Source organism: Candoia aspera, chromosome 10, assembly GCF_035149785.1.
Source record: "Candoia aspera isolate rCanAsp1 chromosome 10, rCanAsp1.hap2, whole genome shotgun sequence".
NCBI classification, from domain to species: domain Eukaryota; kingdom Metazoa; phylum Chordata; class Lepidosauria; order Squamata; family Boidae; genus Candoia; species Candoia aspera.
The window spans coordinates 6,332,231-6,350,732 of record NC_086162.1 but is presented as its reverse complement, the minus strand read 5'-3'; the positions used below and the strand labels follow the sequence as shown (position 1 = coordinate 6,350,732).

The window sequence follows — 18,502 nt, the reverse complement described above, 5'->3', positions numbered from 1 at the left end:
GTGTATCTTTGATGGCACTGTTAGGGCCACCATCCTGACTTTTTTGTCCACACCCTGTGGACGTCCCTGATGAGAGGGATGTGCAGGTATTTGGATGCAAAATGGGAAAGGTGCTTCAGGACCAGCATAGGCACCTTTACTGTACCTGTCTCTATGTCCTTAACACTTCCTGAATTCAGATGTGTGTTGCTCATGAACTTTGCAGCTACCATGCAAGACCAGGAAAAGGGGTGCCTTCTTTTAGGTGCTGTTGACAGGTACAGCAGGTGTACCCGTGGCAGATCAGAAGCACCCTTCCCACTTTGGATCCTAATATCTCATTCCTCTGCTGAACGAACCCCAAGAGCACAGCATTCTAACCCGTAATTCAGTGTTTTGCAGGCCAAAATGGTCAGCTTTGAGGACCACCCTAGGATAAAATCTAAGCAAATCACATTATATCTTAGTGCAATGTACCGACTCCTAAACCCTGCGATCGGGGAAGTTCAGAAGGAAAATATTCCTGTGATTTCAAGTGATTCACATGACAGTTTGAGTAGCTTTATGTTCAGAGGAGATTTGGTCCATTTTTCTTTTTTTTTTCCTTCAACATCTTGAAGTCTATAAACTGTAAGAAATAAGAATAAGAATAAGAATGACAGGTAGGGGGTCTTTGGTGACATCCCCTCCGATCCTGATTTTTCTTATCTGTACCTTCTATTTCCAACTCTATATACAGATTAATTTCCCAGGAATTGCCTATAAGACCAAAAGAAGGATACAGGGTAAGCAGAGAATGTGAACAGGAGCTGGGAGCGTTGTACACTGTTTCTTCTTCACAGCTGACCTCTTCTTTTAGGACATTAGAAGTTTTCCCAAAGCATTATGAAAGCAAACAAGCCTGACTTGTTTTTATTATAAGTATTTTTTTTAAATCCTTATGGAGAGAATTCCTACCATGGCAGGAACACAATGCCAGATGCTATAAAAGATTGCATGCAAAGATTTCCCTTAATGTTCCCCACTTTCGTATCTTTATTTGTGTTTCTTCTAGAAATTGACCAGGGAAGCTGTGGAGATCCCGGCATGCTGGCCTATGGCAAGAGAGAAGGGTCAACATTTCGCCATGGAGACTCGTTGACGTTTGAATGCCAGCCTGCATTTGAACTGAAGGGGCAGAAAACAATCACTTGTCAAAAGAGTAGCCAGTGGTCTTCTCAGAAACCAATCTGTGTTTGTAAGTCAGAGGGAAAGAGTGCCCTTTCCCATTTAAGAAGGAATATCTCAGAAGCTGTCAAGAGTGCACAATTTGACATGTTGGGTGCAGTAGAGATAGGAAGAAAATGAAACCTGCAGGTCCCATATCCAAACATAAATGGTCTGGAAGGGTATCATGCTTCCAAGGAGTAATTCGAACTCAGGCATAGAGAAGGAAGCACCAGCTGGTTGACTGGGGAGGCCCTGGTTATTAACTCCATCACCCAGTTGTAGCTGGCAAGCAGAGAGGCCCCTGATATCCCAGAAACTACAGATCTTCAGAAGAAGACACCATCCTTTTGCCAGGAGTCAGCACTGTTTACAAGCAGCAGTCACCATTGCACAAATTCACAGTGCTGCACTGTGACAAAACCTCATAAGATTTCCTGTGAAAACAGATCATCTGAGACTTGGCTATCTTGCCAGATTTCAGCCATCTCTCTGTATATGTACTGGAGGTCTGTCTACACCATCTAAGTGGTATTGGTGTTATAATGTTTCTGGGTACCACATTGTCAGTCTGCACCTTCAATCAAGACCTTTCTATCTTGGCTAGTCTGCTTGCTTAGTGCAAGTAGCACACACACTTGACATGAGGTCATGGAGAGGGGACAGGTTAGACATCAGAGACCTTTCCCCCCAAACCCCCACATTCTCCAACAGATGGGTTTAGTAATTAAAGAGGTACTCAGTTCCAGGCCTTAGCTGAAATTAAGCTCTTGTTAAGATAGGTTTAAATAAGAGGTAGCTGCTTAACTGATTTTATTTCTATAATGTCCTTCTTCCTGGAAGAGCCCAGGAGAGAAAATACGAACAAGTGTAGACCCTGACTAAGCCCATCTTGATCCCTGTCCACCTTCTAAATGACAAAGAGCACTTTGAGGTACAGTAACTAAAACCATATTTACAACCAACTCATGGATGGATTATACACTAAAATAAATAACTGGTGAAAAACATCTTCTAAAATGACTGAAGAGGTCCTTCTTTGGTGAGAGAGCACTGAAGAAATAGAGTCAGTCCAGTAGCTGTGACTGTCTGGTGTACGTTCATGACAGCCGGCAGGCAAGACCTCAAAGGATAATCTGAGAATCTTGACAAAAGCTGGCTGCCTGCCTCTGTCAGTGAACTGTTTATTTCTGCTTGTCATATTTCCAGTTAGTATTTAATTGTCTCCTTTCATCCCTCTTCTGATCCAAAAGGGCAATTATTACTAAGTAAAGAAATGCAAAGGCATGGGGTAATAGGCAAGACAGGCAGGCATTCTCTTTTGATCTGCTCCTCTTCTGGGAAGTTTCCTGATTCTCAGAAAGGAGGGACTTGCTTCTGTGTGGATGCTCCTCACGTGAAAATGTCATCTTGCTTGGGCTAAAGGGTGCATATTTGGGGCAATAACATCTGCCTCCTCTGGATCTCAGAATGCTCATCTAGTCTTAAGAGTTGCAAGTATTATACAACCAACAAAGAAGGTGTGGGACAACTTTAGCTTGCCATGTATCATCCCATGAAGGTTTTCTCTCTCTGTAATGCTGTGCGATACTTGCGGATTGGTAACTTGTGGGTGACTCCTGGGCATTTGTTTACCAGTGTACAAGCCCTAAACATGTATTCAGATGGTTCATATGAAATTAAGGCAGGAATATGGGGAAGGACCTTTCCCAATCTTTCTATCCTTTCCTGGGTTGAAGAGTTAGATCTAAAGCCGTTGTTCCCAGCTTTTTCTTTTGTGTAAACGATTACTTTTACTGAAAGCCTTTGCACACCCTCACGTGACAGGGATTGGCCATACACCCAACAGTAGCTGATGGTGCCATGGCACACAGGTCCCCTTGCCTGGTAGTGACCCGAGGACCATCAAATTAAAATTTAACTCTTATGTCTCTGAGAGTTAGTGTGGTATGCTAGTTAAGGTGTCAGACTGGGACTAGGGAGACCAGGGTCCTAGTTCCCCTTCTGTCATGGAAACTCCTAGGGGACTCTGGACCAGTCTCTCTCTCTCAGTCCAGAAGTCAGTGTGGCATAGTGGTTAAGGATGTTGGACTAGTCAGGGAGACCCAGGTTCTAGTCCTCCCTTAGGCATGGAAGGCAGCTGGCTAGTGGGCCAGTCTCTCTAGCTCATCCCTAGACAGGGAAATCAAAAACTTATCTACCAAACCACTATCTGGACCAGCATGATGACTATTCAATGAAGGGACTTCCATCCTGCAGTGGTTTGATCTGGGCTGATTATATGTGTGAGATCCAGTCCAATAAATATAATTAAAGTGATACTCTTGTCTAAAGAAAACCGACATCTGGTGATGCAGGGCATATCTTTGGCACCCAAATTATTGACCACTTGCGGTGAATGGAAACCCTTCTGGATCGTCCTGCTCAGCATGGGAAGGATGAGACACTGAGTCAAAGCCTTTCAAGGTCCCTTTTTAAAGCTCATAGGTGTGCAGGAGAAATGCCATATGGATACCTGAGGATTTTCATTTTGGGTGGTTTTGTTTTGAAAGGGATCCAATGGATCACTGTCCTCCAAGGTTAGGAACTATGGATGCTCTTCTTTGGGACTTCTAAAAGCAGTGGTTTCTAAAACTGTTTTATGATTTCTCAGAAGCCTACTGTATCTGCCATGTCTAGAAGATCTGGGTGGTAAAAAAAAAGTGCCTGATAGAGAACTGGTTTGCCACTACTGGTCTCCCCTGACAATACAGCTACAGTATAAAGTTCTGACTATCTCTTGAGCTGAATGCTCAGTTCAGGTGGAGAAAATGGGATCAAATAGCAAAATCAAACAGATGGAACCAGAAGCTGATACACAATGGGTGGATTTACACATTAGGGCTGGCAGTTTATGGCTCAATCTGTTGTGGGAACCAACCAGGCATTTTGTCTTAGCAAATACACTGTATCCTGCAGTCCTTTGAAATCTGCATTGTCCTGTTCTGAATGTACAAAGGTGGAGGTGCACTAGATTCCTGTAGTTTGGGTCTTGATCCCTCTGTCTTTATGAAAATCTGTCTCTTTAGAATGACGAGGAGCAGTCCAAACATCTTACACTTTCTAATGATTCAGAACTTGGTTCTACTGAGGAGGCTTCAGTACAGGAAAGGTCCATAAGCAGGTCTGATGAGAAAAATACATCTGTCCATGTATTCATACATAAATTGGTTGAATTAACATTGTGCTTCTGTTTCTACAGCTTATAAATGGAAACTGCCAAGTGTCACATCAACACCCAAGTAAATTGTGTGGGCTTATTTGTAGATTTGTAGCTGTGACTGAATACAAATGAGGATGAAGTAGTAGATATATGTTGAATGGGACTGGTATCAAAGGTATAAAAAGGAAGTGGAACCCTGCATGTTCAAACTGTAAGGAATGGCATTGGTGGGAATTTTTGAGACAGAGGTGCATACCTCATATAACATCCGCGTCTTATATTTAATATCCCTATGGCTTGGAACAACACCTTTCTTCACTAAATGGCTTTAGAACCATTTTGGTATGATTCAGACCAGGTTAGCAGCTACACACGTTGGTCGTGGGTTTATAAACATTACATGTGATGCTGTTGTCAAGCTCTTTAAAGAAGAGGTGGGTAACCTTTTTTTGATCAAGTGGGGCATTTATTCTGCATTACTCTGTTAGGTTTGGCTTTGGAACTAAAGCAAGAAATGGGCGGGGACTGAGCCTACAATGGAAGGGTAAAGTTTAGGTTCTTCCTCCCCACGTGGTCTCTTCTTTGCATCTTCTTCTTTCTCCTCCCTCCCAAGGCACATGCCATATGGGTCTTGGAGAGAAGGGTTTCAACATTAGTACAAGCATCTGAGCAAAGTGGGAGTGTTGTCTCACCTACCATGGGCTGGGATTATTTTAGGGGATTTTTGGACCGAGGCGTCTCTTTCAAGTCAGATCAGAAGGGCAGGTTGAGATGAAGATACCCAGGAAGCCATCTGTCTTGTCTTGGGGAAGATGGTTGTCTTTGTTTACTGTGATCACCCTGCCCTCTGTGGCTTATCCCAGATTATTCCCTGGCATCTAGAATGATTTCTGAGAAGCACCTGGTAATAGTCCATCCCAGGGTGGATAATTCATTCTGTCTTAATTCTCAGTCCCAACTTCCAAATTGTCTTATGAGATATTGGCACTGTAAAATGGGTTTCTCAATAAGATTGGTGTGGCTGCTTGGACGTGTAACCTAAGAGTGGTAATCATTTCATCAACTTTTGTATAGGATGGTTGTGGGGGAAGGGGCCCATGGTCCCAGCAGACCAAAATGGCAGGTGGCTGGAACTGTGCCTGTTTTCTGGGTCTGAATGACAGAATTGCTCAAAGTGACTGGCAAGAGGAAGTCAAATTTATCACCAGTGGCAAGATCTCTCTGCTGTTCACCCCTGCCTACCTCCTCCTTGTCATACTCATACCTCAGCTGAAATGCAACACTGAAAAGGAAACATGGGAGAAAGGGGTCCTTTGGTTTGTGACACCTTTCTGGCTGCAAAACAAACATCTATCAACAAAGAGTCATGGACAGTCAAGGTGGGGTGGCTGCCAGAGGATCTGATCCACTTCACAGCTAGAGTTTGAAGCTCCATTGGGGTCCTGGAAGTTTCATTTCCTTCAAGAGGCGTCCTTTCAAATGACCAACCAGTAACAATCATCTGAAAATTAATGTTATCTTTCTGCGGATGGAATTACTTCTCTGTGTCAGAGAAGCACATCTCTGCAATAGGTTATCTGTGCTCAAGTATGTGAGAAATTGAAACAATTGTAAGGCTGCACTGTTGTTGTGAATCAGGCCTACTTGAGTTAAGTGTGATTGTTTTCAAGTGTAAGGCTAAACTTATCTGATTTATTCAGCCTTTCCTGTCACCGTTGGTATTATTTTGTTGGCAATTGGTTTGAAAATGTGCATCTCATTTATGTGGCATCTAAAGAAGGAAAAAAGCACTTTTCAACTTGAAATATGACGATTATGGTTTGGTTATGGATGTCTGGATTTTTCCGTTCTCCAAATAATGTGGCTTAAAGAAGTGCAGTATGTTTTGTTTTGCTCTTTATTATATAATATTCAGCTTTCTTTGTGAGAACATTTTTTTTAGTTAATTAAAATTCATGAGATATGCCCCATGTTGCTCTATCACATTTCCTTACAACATTTTAGTAAATACACTCAACTTCTGGTGCGTCCCACATAACCCTTATTATTCCATGACATGATGACAGGGAAGAGCACCTTTTGTGATAATCATTTTCCCAATCATGATGTGAATCACACAGTTACATGTCTGCTTCATTTTGGCCTAGCATGTTGCATTAACCTAGCCCATGTGGTTCTCTGTAGCAGGATGGATGAACCAAGCCAGCTTTAGCTTGTTTGCTGAATCATGCTTAAGAAAAGTGTAGCTTAGTGTGTTTCCCCCAAAATTGCAAAGAAGATGAAGAAGATATGCAGCTGAAAAATATTGGTATCTCTCCTCATAATGCCTCTTCTCAGAGGCACTATTTATTCCTACACTCATTGATTTATTCCTACACTCATTATTTATTATTTATTTATTACTATTACTTATCCCTACACTCATTGATTTATTCCTACACTCATTATTTATTATTTATTTATTATTATTATTTATCCCTACACTTTGATTTATTCCTACATTCATTATTTATTTTTTAATTTTTTATTATTATTTATCCCTACACTTTGATTTATTCCTACACTCATTATTTATTATTTATTTATTATTATTATTTATCCTTACACTCATTGATTTATTCCTACACTCATATTATTATTATTATTATTTATTCCTACACTCATTGATTTGTTTTACTGTTTGGTTCACTTGAACTATCCTAACATGGCTGCCACAGTAGCACACTGTGAGTTAAAGGTCAGGAAACCTAAATGTGAAACAAATGCATGCTCTGAACACAAAACTACTCCCTTGAACCTGCACTTCTGTACTTCCTCTATATTTCCATAAATTTATAGATTTAACGACTGGAAGGAGGAAGGGAGGTAGTACGGACTAAGAAAAGAGTCAGAATGGGCCAGTCTCCTTTCCCAAGTGTGCAGTTGACAAGTAGCTTCACTGAAGGCTCCCAAATTTGAAATATACAGCTGGTCATTAGAACTGAAGGGGAATAGGAAATGCCCTACTGTCAATCTTAATTTCATGGTTTCCTAGGCTAAAACTGTGTCTGCACACTGAATCACAAACTAGTCAGCCAGCTTTCTGTTCTAGCTGGTTGTGCAGATGTTGCTTCCTCCTCATGGCCCCTTCCTTCTCACTGATCCCTGCTCTTCAGTCTGACTTCCCTTCAGTTTAAATGTATGCAGCCAACTTTAATCTGTGGGGAAATCACTGGCAGTGCATTATTCTAGTGCATTGCTTTGCTTTTGGCATCCCTTATATGGAACTTGTACCTGAAGAAAGGAAGGGGTGAGTTATTTTTCTCTCCCTTCAAGATATACCGACTTTCAAAGGCTAAATGCCTGGATGTCCAGTTACCAATTGTTCTAATTTAATTGTAGTTTGCTGAAGTTTCAAGGTTTTGGCACGGCATCTGTTTATCCACAACATGAGCAAAAGTTGGATTTGGAGGTCCAGTTATGTATGACTCATTACTTTTGTTCTTGTAACACAAGGGTTTCTGAAGGAGGGGGATTAAAAAGTCAAGATGGTGGCCATGCTCATGCAGTTAAACTCCCTCTTCTATGTGAGTCGTGCAAGTAACAAAGGGCAGACATTCAGTCTCATGGTTGTGGCTGCCATTTTGACCCCCTCTTCCAGACACCCCTGTTTTAATGTTATTAATCTTGCTTTTAATCTATTTATTTATTGATTTCCAAGCTACTAGCAATACAATTTGGAAATTGTATATACAAATATGAGAACATCTGATGAATGGGAATGGCTAGGAGTTTGAGATGAGTCCCATTTAAGAAATAAAAGGCATTTTGCTAGTATTCTGAATGAAACCAGGTTAGTTTTAAGTGAAGTAAAATAGTAGCTTGACATACATGAAAATCTTCATTATCATCATCATTACTGTAGATGACTTCTTTGAAGAGCCATTCATTGTGCAATGAGTATGTGTACCATATATAGAGGATCTATTTGATGTTATAGGACAGCTTTTTAATTTTATTAAGGGTTTTGTACCAGGCTTACAACATTGAACATGGCTTTGCACTGAGATATCTTTGATTCCATGGTCTGTGCATCTTTGTGAATTTCTTCAAGGGAGTAGGTTGGGACTGTTTTAGCTGTATCATAAGAAATAAAGAATGGACATCATACCACAAAAGTCTCAAAGTAAAATACAGTAGCAAAAAAAGTAAACTAAACTATATTAAATATACCAAGATTCTAATAACTATATCAGAATCTTGGTAAAAAGTCATTAAATCATATAAATTTGATAAAATAAATTAATAAATCATATTAAATCACAAACTCTGCAAAGAGAATGGGCATTAAAGCGATATCATGATATGCATAATTTATATGTTCTCATTTAATATTTAAAATCAGACATTCATTTTATGACTTTTATATTTGCTAGGTTTTTAAGAAACTCAGTTGGTATAGATATGGTGCCCCCTCTGCAGTTTCTGTAATCGATTTTTTAGTTCAGGAATACTTTAGGAACCGCAGTGGATTTTCAATGCGCCTACAGTTTAGCAGTATGGTACAGGTTACTTTCTGGTTCCAGATGATGACAGGACAATCTAGCAGCAATTGCCCTTCTCAAATCTGGAGGGAGAAAAATGTAATTATGGAGGTTCCAGACACATCTTACTGCTGCAGTGATTGATTACCTGGCATAACTGTTCTTGCTAATTACTTGCATTTGCATAGTTTTACTTAACCTATCATTCATTCTGCTGCCAAGATTCAGATGCTTTAATGATCTGGAATTTTATCAGGTGGAAGAGCTGAGTTAATGGAGGTAGGCAGAGAAGTTGGTGACCCAGGTAAGGGTGAGCTGGGAGCAAGAATTAAATGCTAGGCAAAGGATGACTTTAAAATTCTTCTGTACCCATGGGGAATGGAAATTTCATTGGTTTGTTTCTTTGATTTAGAAGCTGATCTTAGACAGCAGAACAGTGTGCCAGAATCGTTGTGTTCATGTATCTATAGTGCAAAATCCTTATTTGTGTGCTTTATGGCATTGAATTATAGCTGTATTTTTACTAAGTACCTTCAATCTCTCCAAATGTGAAAATTTGTTTGTTTTGCTGCCCTTGATAGTGTGTTTCTGTTGATAACTGAATTAAGGTTTGGATTGGCTTGTTTTCCCCTTCTCTTTGCTAGTCAGGATTGTGTGCTTTGATTTCCCTTGATTTTATAGTACATTTATGAAAAGTATTTTCCATCTCATACCCTAGTTTTGGTTTGATTTGGATTGTTTTGTTCAAAAGGCAGAATATCAATTTTTTTAAAAAGTAAACAAAACTATTTCAGATAGAGATATTTTATCTGGAGTGATCCCATTTTCTTTAAGAGCAATTTGGCAGACAATTTGTGGAGTTCCTTTCAAAGAAAAAGAAAATTTCAGATACATTCTCAGAGACAAAGTGTGCTATTCTTAAAGATCCTTAGTTATAAGTGGCCAAGTAGTACATGTAGAATTTCTACCCTTGGGTATTCTGCCTCTCCTTGGCTTTCACACATCTCTATTAAATTCCAAAGATGTCAAGAGGAACTCGTTATATGGAGTGGCAATACTATTAATGTTAAAAGGGAATCCAGCCTATGAGAAATAGCAAAAGAATTTATCTTTCCCTGGAAAGAAATTCAGAAAATTTGTCCACACAAATTCTCTGTGGACAAATTTAGTGGAGAATTCAAAAGGCCAGCTCAAATCAAATCTTTGTACGGTCATAGACCAGTATAAGGAGGGTGAGGTACAGTCAATTAAGAAGCATAGAAGATACATCAGAATCTAAAAAGAATTATGAAAAGCTAGAAGATATTTAAAAATATATGTATTAAAACAGAAAGTATATTTAAAAAACAAGTGTCTAAAAGAATCTAAAAGGGAGGGTAGGAGCATTAGGTGTGTGATGGGGAGCATAAAGGTTAGCATGTGGAAGACTATATCAAATTACAGCGCACTCTAGTATGGCAAACTAGATGCTCATTAAGTCTAGTTTATGGCACAGGTCATCATCGAATAAAATTTAAGCACTGCTGTGCAGAACCTGGCAACATCATATGTTGAAGCAGGATTGGTATCTGAAAGCAGCAGGGAGGTGTAGAATTGCCCTGTGTACCCTGGGTATTTATGTAGTAATGGTGAGGTGAGGCTAGTACGAATGTCCCTATAATACAGGCACTGGAGAAGCACAGGCTCTGTTGATGAAGATTCTCAGTCATCCAGGTGGAGTTGTCTCTAGGTTGAGTCATGGCAACTGGATTCCTTCCTTTTTGGCAGAAACGTTTCACTGCTTGTCCAGTTGCCATGACTCAGCCTACAGACAACTCCACCTGGGTGACTGAGAATCTTCACTGACATCTTGCCATACACTTTGGGGAAGAAACCCTGAAGTTGGTGCGGGAATTTGAAAAGGTAGTGAGAAAGGTGGCAGACTACAGAAACCAAGACTGAAGAAGCTGCTTGGACGAGCAGCGAAACTTTTCTACCAAAAAGGAAGAAACCCAGTTGCCCTGACTCAGCCTACAGACACGTGCTCTGTTGTTTCTGTGCGTCCAGAATCACAGAGGCATTGTCTCTCTGGATAAGGAATCTTCCTGTATCAGCCTTCAAGGGCAGCTGGGGGGAGGGCATGACATCGTGCAGGAGCAAAGGCCCTCCAATGTTTAGATACTCTGAGTTTTGTTAAGGGGAGGCAGAGTACCGGTTGGGTTCACTGGCAATGAAGGCTGGGGTCCTGACTAGATCCAGTTGGTGCTCTGTGTCTGCTACATGCTGTTTATGAGTGTTTTGGCCTGATCGTATCCCATGCGGAGTAGAAGACCTGAAGAGAAGCCCAAGGATGGGATTTTAGTTGCCACTGCCTGTTTCCATGTGGATTGAAAACCATCACTCATATGGCTTTCAATGGGGCGAGGCCAAGGGGAAAAAGGATAGTCTGAGTCAATAGTTGAGTATGGTCACCCACACTCTAGCCTCCACTTTCATGAGGTCTGTCTCTAGTCACAGGGTGGCATCAGAGACACATTTTGGGACTTGAAGGGCAATCTTAGAAATTTGGATTGTACAAGTTCTAACAGTGCAAAATTAGAGAAGGGACCCGGCTGGCCACCATAAAGAAGTTGCGCTATTGGCTTGGTTTCAAATATACCATCACTATATACCTGAGTGCTAAAGGTATATAGTGGCCCCCTCTTGTCTTAAGGAATTTAAGGATGGTAGATGAGTGCCTCTGTGCATTTTTTCACTTTCAGTGGCATTGGTGGGATGGCCCTGGGGGTCACATCTTACTTTGAGTGAGGTCCCTTCATGTAGTATATGTATTAAATGGGCATCGGTCAATCGAGGAGGCCTCCAGTTTTTCCCATAATTTAGCTTGGGATATGGAATCAAATGCTGCTTTGAAATCTATGAAAGTGGCATAAAGGGAAGTTGTGTTGTGGGAGGAGTATTTTCAATGCGATGATGGGGTACCAGGCACTGATCAATGATGAATCGGCTTTCCCTAAAGCCAGCTTGCTCCTCTGCAAGTATGTTTTCTTGTTCCTGCCAGACCAAGAATTTCCATTGTAGGTGTCTTGCATAGAGTTTGCTGATCATGTTGAGGAGACTGATTGGTCTATAATTAGCAGGATCATCCTTTTTTCCCATTTTTTATATATGGGGACAATTATCACAGTTCTTGGGGACTCGGCCATAGGTGTTAATGCAGGTAAAGAGTAAGGTTAGAGTGGGGCCCAGAAGTCCAAATTGTTTTTAATGGCCTCTGGAGGGATTAGGTCTTCTCCTGGGGTCTTTCCTGGTTCCTTGTTGAGCAACAAGGTTCTTGATCTCTGTCACTGGTGCCCACATTGGCAGATTTTCTATACTTTGGCTAGGGTGCCCATTTTCAACAGAGGTTTCCATGTGGAATTCCTGAAAATATGCCTCCAAGGTCCCTGAGGGGATGTGACAGTCCACCATGGATGGACCATTGCTTTGGGAGCTTGATGTGATATGCCAGAATGAGGCTGAGTCATTGGATCTGACTGCCTGAATGAGTCGTGTCCAGTTGTTTTTCATGGGTTCCTTTTTCTTGCATGCCAGCAGTTGTTTGTAGTAGCTCTTCTGCTGGAGGAGGTCCAAGGCAGCTGTCAGGGTATTACTGGATATATAAGCCTGGTAAGTGGTAGCAAGAGCTTTCTTGGCATTAAGACAGTCCTTGTCAAACCATGGCTTGGAGTGGTGCTGTTGTCGCCTCAAGGGTGCACTGTTATTATGGGCTAAATGCTGGTGGGGCTCTTGGGTAAGAATGTTACAGTTCTCCAAAAGTGCATCAGGAGACTCAACAGATGTCAGGGCAGACTGAAGACACCGTAGCTGATCTGAGGCCAGTAGCTCAGTTATCCTTTGATTTAGATGGGGGGTCCACTTAGCTCAGCAGTAAGTTCTTCCTGCTGGCATTAGAAAGGGTTGGTAGCAGTCCTCAGTACCTGTTTCTTGGGTGAAGACATTTAACTGGAGCAGGACTGGGAAATGATTGTGGTCAAATTTAGGCATCACTTCCAGGGTCTTGGCATAAGGGAGAAGGTCCCTAGAGACAATCATATAGTCATTCTGGAGCCAGATAGGTAGGTGAATTCAGCTGGATGGTCACTTTCAGGGGCACCATTTCAAATGTGGAGGTTTAGCCTGAAGGCTGTTTGAACCAGGCAGAGACCTGCAAAGTCTGATTTCTGATCTTTTGAGCGACAGGGGAGGAGGAATCTGTCATCTTCAGGGTTGGGAGGTGGACATTTGTGCTGTCTGTAGAGGGTGTGGTCATTGGGGCCCAATCTAGCATTGAGGTCCCCTCCCAGGACTACAGATGCATTTGAATTCAACAGTATGAGGTCAGCAGCACAAACTTCCAGTTCAGCTCACAAGGCTCTGATCTGGGGTTTCTGCCTCAATGGGGGCATGTAAGCATTTATTATCAACAGGGTACAGGGGTGGAATTAAATTAACACTGCCATGGCATGTGACTTGAAGGGGCAGAGAGGCCTTGATATGGCACATTGCGTAATGGAGACTAGGACCCCCAGACCCCTTTCGCTCTTCCATGCTTTACCCCTGGTTCTGCCCCAGTTGAGAATGAATGAAAGCAGCCCATGTTTCCTGGATCAATATGATGTCGTGGCAGAAGAGGAAGTCAGTGGAACAGGGGTCGCTGGTGGATGCTAGCCACCCAGCCACATCCCAGGTTAGAAGGGTGACCTTACACTGGTCACTTGGGTGTCAAGCGGTTGCACTGCAAAACGGGGGCTGGGTGGGTAAGCTCGTATTAGTGGTTGGTTGAGATGGTTGTACCTGTGTCCCCCTTGGGCAGGGGCAGGGAGAGATGGGGTACCATCAAGTTCCTGATCTCCCTTCTCTGCCATCTCTTTGTCCATCAAGCCTCTCTTCTCATGAGAGGCAGGGAAGTCTGTAGTTCTGGCGAGGAGACCAGAAGAATCAGGGCAGCAGGGGCAGCCAACTGTGGAACCCTGGCAAGCAGGGATCCCAACTCTTTACCAGGGGGAGCATCCTTTGGATTGTCCAGTGAAAGAAGAGGGGAGGGGGCAGTTTCTCTGTGACAGCAGATGAGGGTATACCTCCAGACTGGGTTTCTGTGGTGCTTGGCTGAGGTTTGTTTGTCTGCAGGGCAGCCTCTTTTGGGTGCCAACTACTTGGGGTGGCATGGATTCCTTGAATATTGCTGGTGCGTAGCTCTCAGAGGAGTCACCAAGTGTCACTTTGACTGTTGTTGGTGAGGAAGCCAGAGCAGTACGCTGACAGCTTTCTGCGTGTCCGAGTCAAAGGAGAGGCAGCGGTGTGAGATGGTTTAGAAGGTGAGCAGCTCAATGGGGGAGATGTACGAAGTTGGTGCTGGACTTCCATATCACCACCCATCCTGGGAGGGTATATCAGAATTGTTGTTTTGATGTCTGCTAGTTTTTTTTTTTTACCCTTTTTCCTCAGATCAGTGAGTTCTGTGTTTATCCATTTAACTTCCCCTCTTGAAGTGCGCTTAGACTCTGCTCTTAGCATGGCTGGCAGATTTACTGCATTTGGAGCATAAGTTTTTATGGCTCTTATCTGCAGGGTCATGGCCATTTGTCACTTTCCCAGTGATGAAGGCACGGACTAACTCGTCCTTAAAGACTCTGACAGTTTGGATGGGATGAATCTGCCATAGGAAGTGGCTCATTTGTGTGAGTCTGGCAGGGAGAGATGGCTGGTTGGAAGTCAGGAGTGTGCGTTTAACATTTCTTGGACTGGGTAAGTAGTGAAAATCTTTCAAATCAATTGTTCTATTTTGGCAGTTTAGGAGCTGAGGTAAGGAGGTCACAAAAATCTTGTGTCTCTTCCATCTATGGGCATTCTGATGGATTTGTAGGAGGCATTCCTTTTTCTGGAGCACACTATGGTAGTTGGCTGCACCAACTGCTTCCAGATGCTCTCTTGACATCACAGGACAGGCTGCCGGAATGCTGACGTGGCCAGCTTCGGCCGCCATTTTAATCCCCTGCTTGCCAGGGAGGATTTGCAGATCAAGGGCTTGTTGGAAGCTCTCTACCTTCTCTGCAGTGTCATTTAATCATTCCAGTATAAAGATCAGAGTTTCTGCAGACAAAAGGCAGACTTCATGGAAAAGTTAATGTAGTTGGGGCAGGGTGGGGGGTGCAGGAGACTTGTTGGGTTGTCTCCGTTACTTCCCTGCATTAGGGAGCGATGAGGGATGAAGCTTTGGAGGACTGAGGAGGAGGCCTGTTTTACTATGTCAACCTTCCCAGGTAAACTAGATGGGAAACACGACCAGATGAGCCACTTCTACTTTATTGTAAAGCTACATTGACAGAATCTTGCTTGTCTGAAAGTACAAATCTCCCACCGTCCCTTTTTACCACCTGCCAAGTTAGGGTGGATCCTTTCTATGTTTCTTCCTCTGTCCGTTGCTCAGTTGTGGGCTCCTCCCCCTTTTATCTGACAATGCCCTAGGCAGTATCTCTTCCCCCTGTCTTCCAAGGTCACTCTCACATTCCATTCCATGGTACTGGCTTCTGTGTTGTCACATCTGGCCAGCTGTCTCCAGTTCTACTTTATAATAAGCCACCTAGAGTGCTTATATAAGCAAAACGGTAGGATATAACTAACATTATAAAATTGATTTTTTTATTATTATTATTCATTGGTGCAGAATCATGATTTATTGCTGATTGGTCTGTGTAGATTTTTTAAACTTTATTTATGGAAAGAGGGTACGTAAGCTGCTGAATCAATTACAGTTGGAGTGGCATATAGGCCCAGTGAGTAAATAAATAGAACAGGCTACTAAAACAGTTTGAAAAATTTAAAATAATATAATAAATAGGCCTTTGCAGATCTGCTCTGATAAGGTGCTTAACCTTGCAGAAATGTGGTGACATATCACAATCCCACAAACCTGTGCAGGAATGTCAGTCGACTATAATGAAAAATCAAGGTGGGGTTGATACACCTGACAAGGAAGTTGATTTTGATCTTAGGGGACACAGTGTGTGTGCAGCATGTTCATGCAACCTTGTCATCTACTCTCTGCTGCTGTGCCATGTTAATCTGCAGTTTTTATTCCAAAGGGCTTCTGTTCCAGCCCTTAGCACTGCAAAATACTGCTTCAGACATCTGCACAGCCCTGCTTTGACTTCAGATGTCAGTTCACTTTATGAATATGTTTTCTGCTGCTGATGAAGTTTCATAGCCATGATAATCCTCTAGATCAGCGGTTCCCAGCCTTTTTGGCACCAGGGACCAGTTTCATGGAAGACAATTTTTCCACGGACCAGGGTGGGGTGGGGGATGGTTTCGGGATGATTCAAGTGCTTCCTCTTTTTCCCGACCTTTTATTCTTTTTTCTTCATGCCATTTGGAGATAGCAGCCAATGGGCTTGCTTTCTCTGACAGGAGGCGGAGCTCAGGCGGTAATGCGAGCGATGGGGAGCAGCTGTAAATACTCAGGCTGTAAATTTGCTCGCTCGCCCAGTGCTTACCTCCTGCTGTGCGGCCCGGTTCCTAACAGGCCACAGACCGGTACCAGTCCATGGTCTGGGGATTGGGGACCCGTGCTCTAGATAGGCCTTTTTGGGCACCCAAAATAGTTTCTTCCTCATGCCATAATTTTTCACTTCTTAAAACACAATGATTTTTTCTTGTTAATCCCATAATGACTTGATTATACCTGCTGAATTATCCACTTCTCTCCCTGTCATCAACAGGCTGCTATCTTTTGAACACAGTGCCTGCATCTCCTTTCAGGATTATAAAATTCAGACTGTGATCAATAGTTTTTCCTCACTATGTTTCCAGAGTCACTGTATAATTTTCTTTTAGCTCTGATGACTTTTTCATAGAGGTCAAATTAACCTGTCAATTGGTCATTACCTTCTTTTTTCTGCATTCTCCCACTTCTTCCTTCCTGCAGCTCACTTTTTCAAATCAAGCCCTGGGATGGCAGTTGGGGAAAATGAAAGATAGTGGATAAATGCCTTGTTTTGAAGTAGGGGGTTGGCATGGAGGTGGTTCTGCAAATGAACCAAACTAATGTAATCCTGCCTCCCCATTCTTGCCAGAAAAGAAAAGTTAAAGAGTTGTTACAACAGATTTCCTCAATAAGATAGCCTTAAAGCATGCTGGTTTATAATGCTCAGAAGTCCCAACCTTCTCAGATGGGGACAAGTTCGGCAATCAAATCATGGAAAGGTACATTACAGCAGTCTTCCTGAAGATGTGTCCTCCCAGATGATGGATGCTAGGGATAATGGAAATTGTGGTCTGGCTTGTTCAACTGGAGAAGGTATTCTCCTGATCTGAGCTGACTAATCTCTAAGACTGTTTTCAAGATTAGGTGGTATAGAGGCAAGGCAAAACTGAAAAATTGTGAGCCAGAAACTAGTCCCAACAGACACTGTTACTGTCCATGATAAATCCTAGCTTGATTTGGAAACTTCAGTCCTAGCTTGATTTGGAAAGAACAGTAGACTCTCAGTTAACTGGAACTCAAGCAACCCGCCTCTCAAGAAACCGACACAAAAATCAAACTGGAAAAAAACCGGCACGGAAAAAAAAATCTGTATCTCTCTGCTGCCATCTAGTGGGTATTAGGGTTTAATAGTAACTCTCAAGCAACCAGAAACTACATTTATCCGGCATCTACCAATCCCCATGGGTGCCGGTTAACTGAGAGTCTACTGTATTGGGTTTGTTAGTGCTGTTGTCTGTGCAGATCTGGATGGCCTTGGACTTAGGGAAGGGAAAATCCTCAGCTCTGACCAAGCAGAAGGGTTTTCATTTTCCCCCATCATCTAATGCTATTTTGTCCAAGTTAAGCTGTGCAGCTTCCCCCCTCCCCTTTTGTAATAAGAGGGAGCGATATGAACACCCTTAAAAACCTGACTTGGAAGAATCTGAAAACTGTTCAGAAAATTCTTCCTTTTCATGAGCATCTGTGGAATGGTTGGGTGCTTTATTGCCAATAAAATCCTCTTGCTGCCATTTTGGATGGGAAGCCAAGTAATCTTTCCAAGTTCAAGAGGAAGCTTGGAGAGCATGTAATCTGCATTAAGGAGGTTTGATTACCTTTTTATAACTACATTTCCCACTACTGTGTTATTCATTACTATCTGAAGCACCACACTCATGGGTAGGAAGATCCATGGATTACTGTTTCGAAATCCACTATGCTGTTCCCGTTCCTCTTTGCGGCTATGCCTCAGCTGTGATGAAGACTCACTGCTGTTACTGTCAAAATCTGGGCTGTTTGGTGTTTCTCTCACTCCTTCCAATAGTTCACTATTTTGTGCTTGGATACTCATCTGTGGATGAAATCCATGTACTGAAGGAAAAAATGGCTGAAGACTCCTTTATCCTAAGGCAGATAGGTTAAAGGACAGGAACTGCTGCAAAGGAGAGGGAAGAAGAACCTTGCAAATTGCAGAAGCATTGTGAATTAACCATTTCGAATGCTAAGAATAAAAGCGAGCATGGGTTGCTAAAGGTTGACTAACTGGGTTGCTAGAGGTTGCTAGGGGCTGACTAACTGTAGAAGATGTCAACAAGGCTACTGTGTAAA

The 18,502-nt window shown here is 42.4% G+C and overlaps 1 protein-coding gene across 2 annotated transcripts in view; it reads left to right on the top strand.

Moving 5' to 3' along the window:
• Positions 1-18,502, top strand: part of CSMD2 (CUB and Sushi multiple domains 2) — a 643,348-nt gene that overhangs the window by 410,733 nt on the left and 214,113 nt on the right. For both annotated transcript variants that reach the window (XM_063311620.1, XM_063311621.1), the window contains one exon: positions 1,034-1,216. In XM_063311620.1, the coding sequence (XP_063167690.1) occupies positions 1,034-1,216 (183 nt within the window). The remainder of the gene's footprint in view (positions 1-1,033; positions 1,217-18,502) is intronic.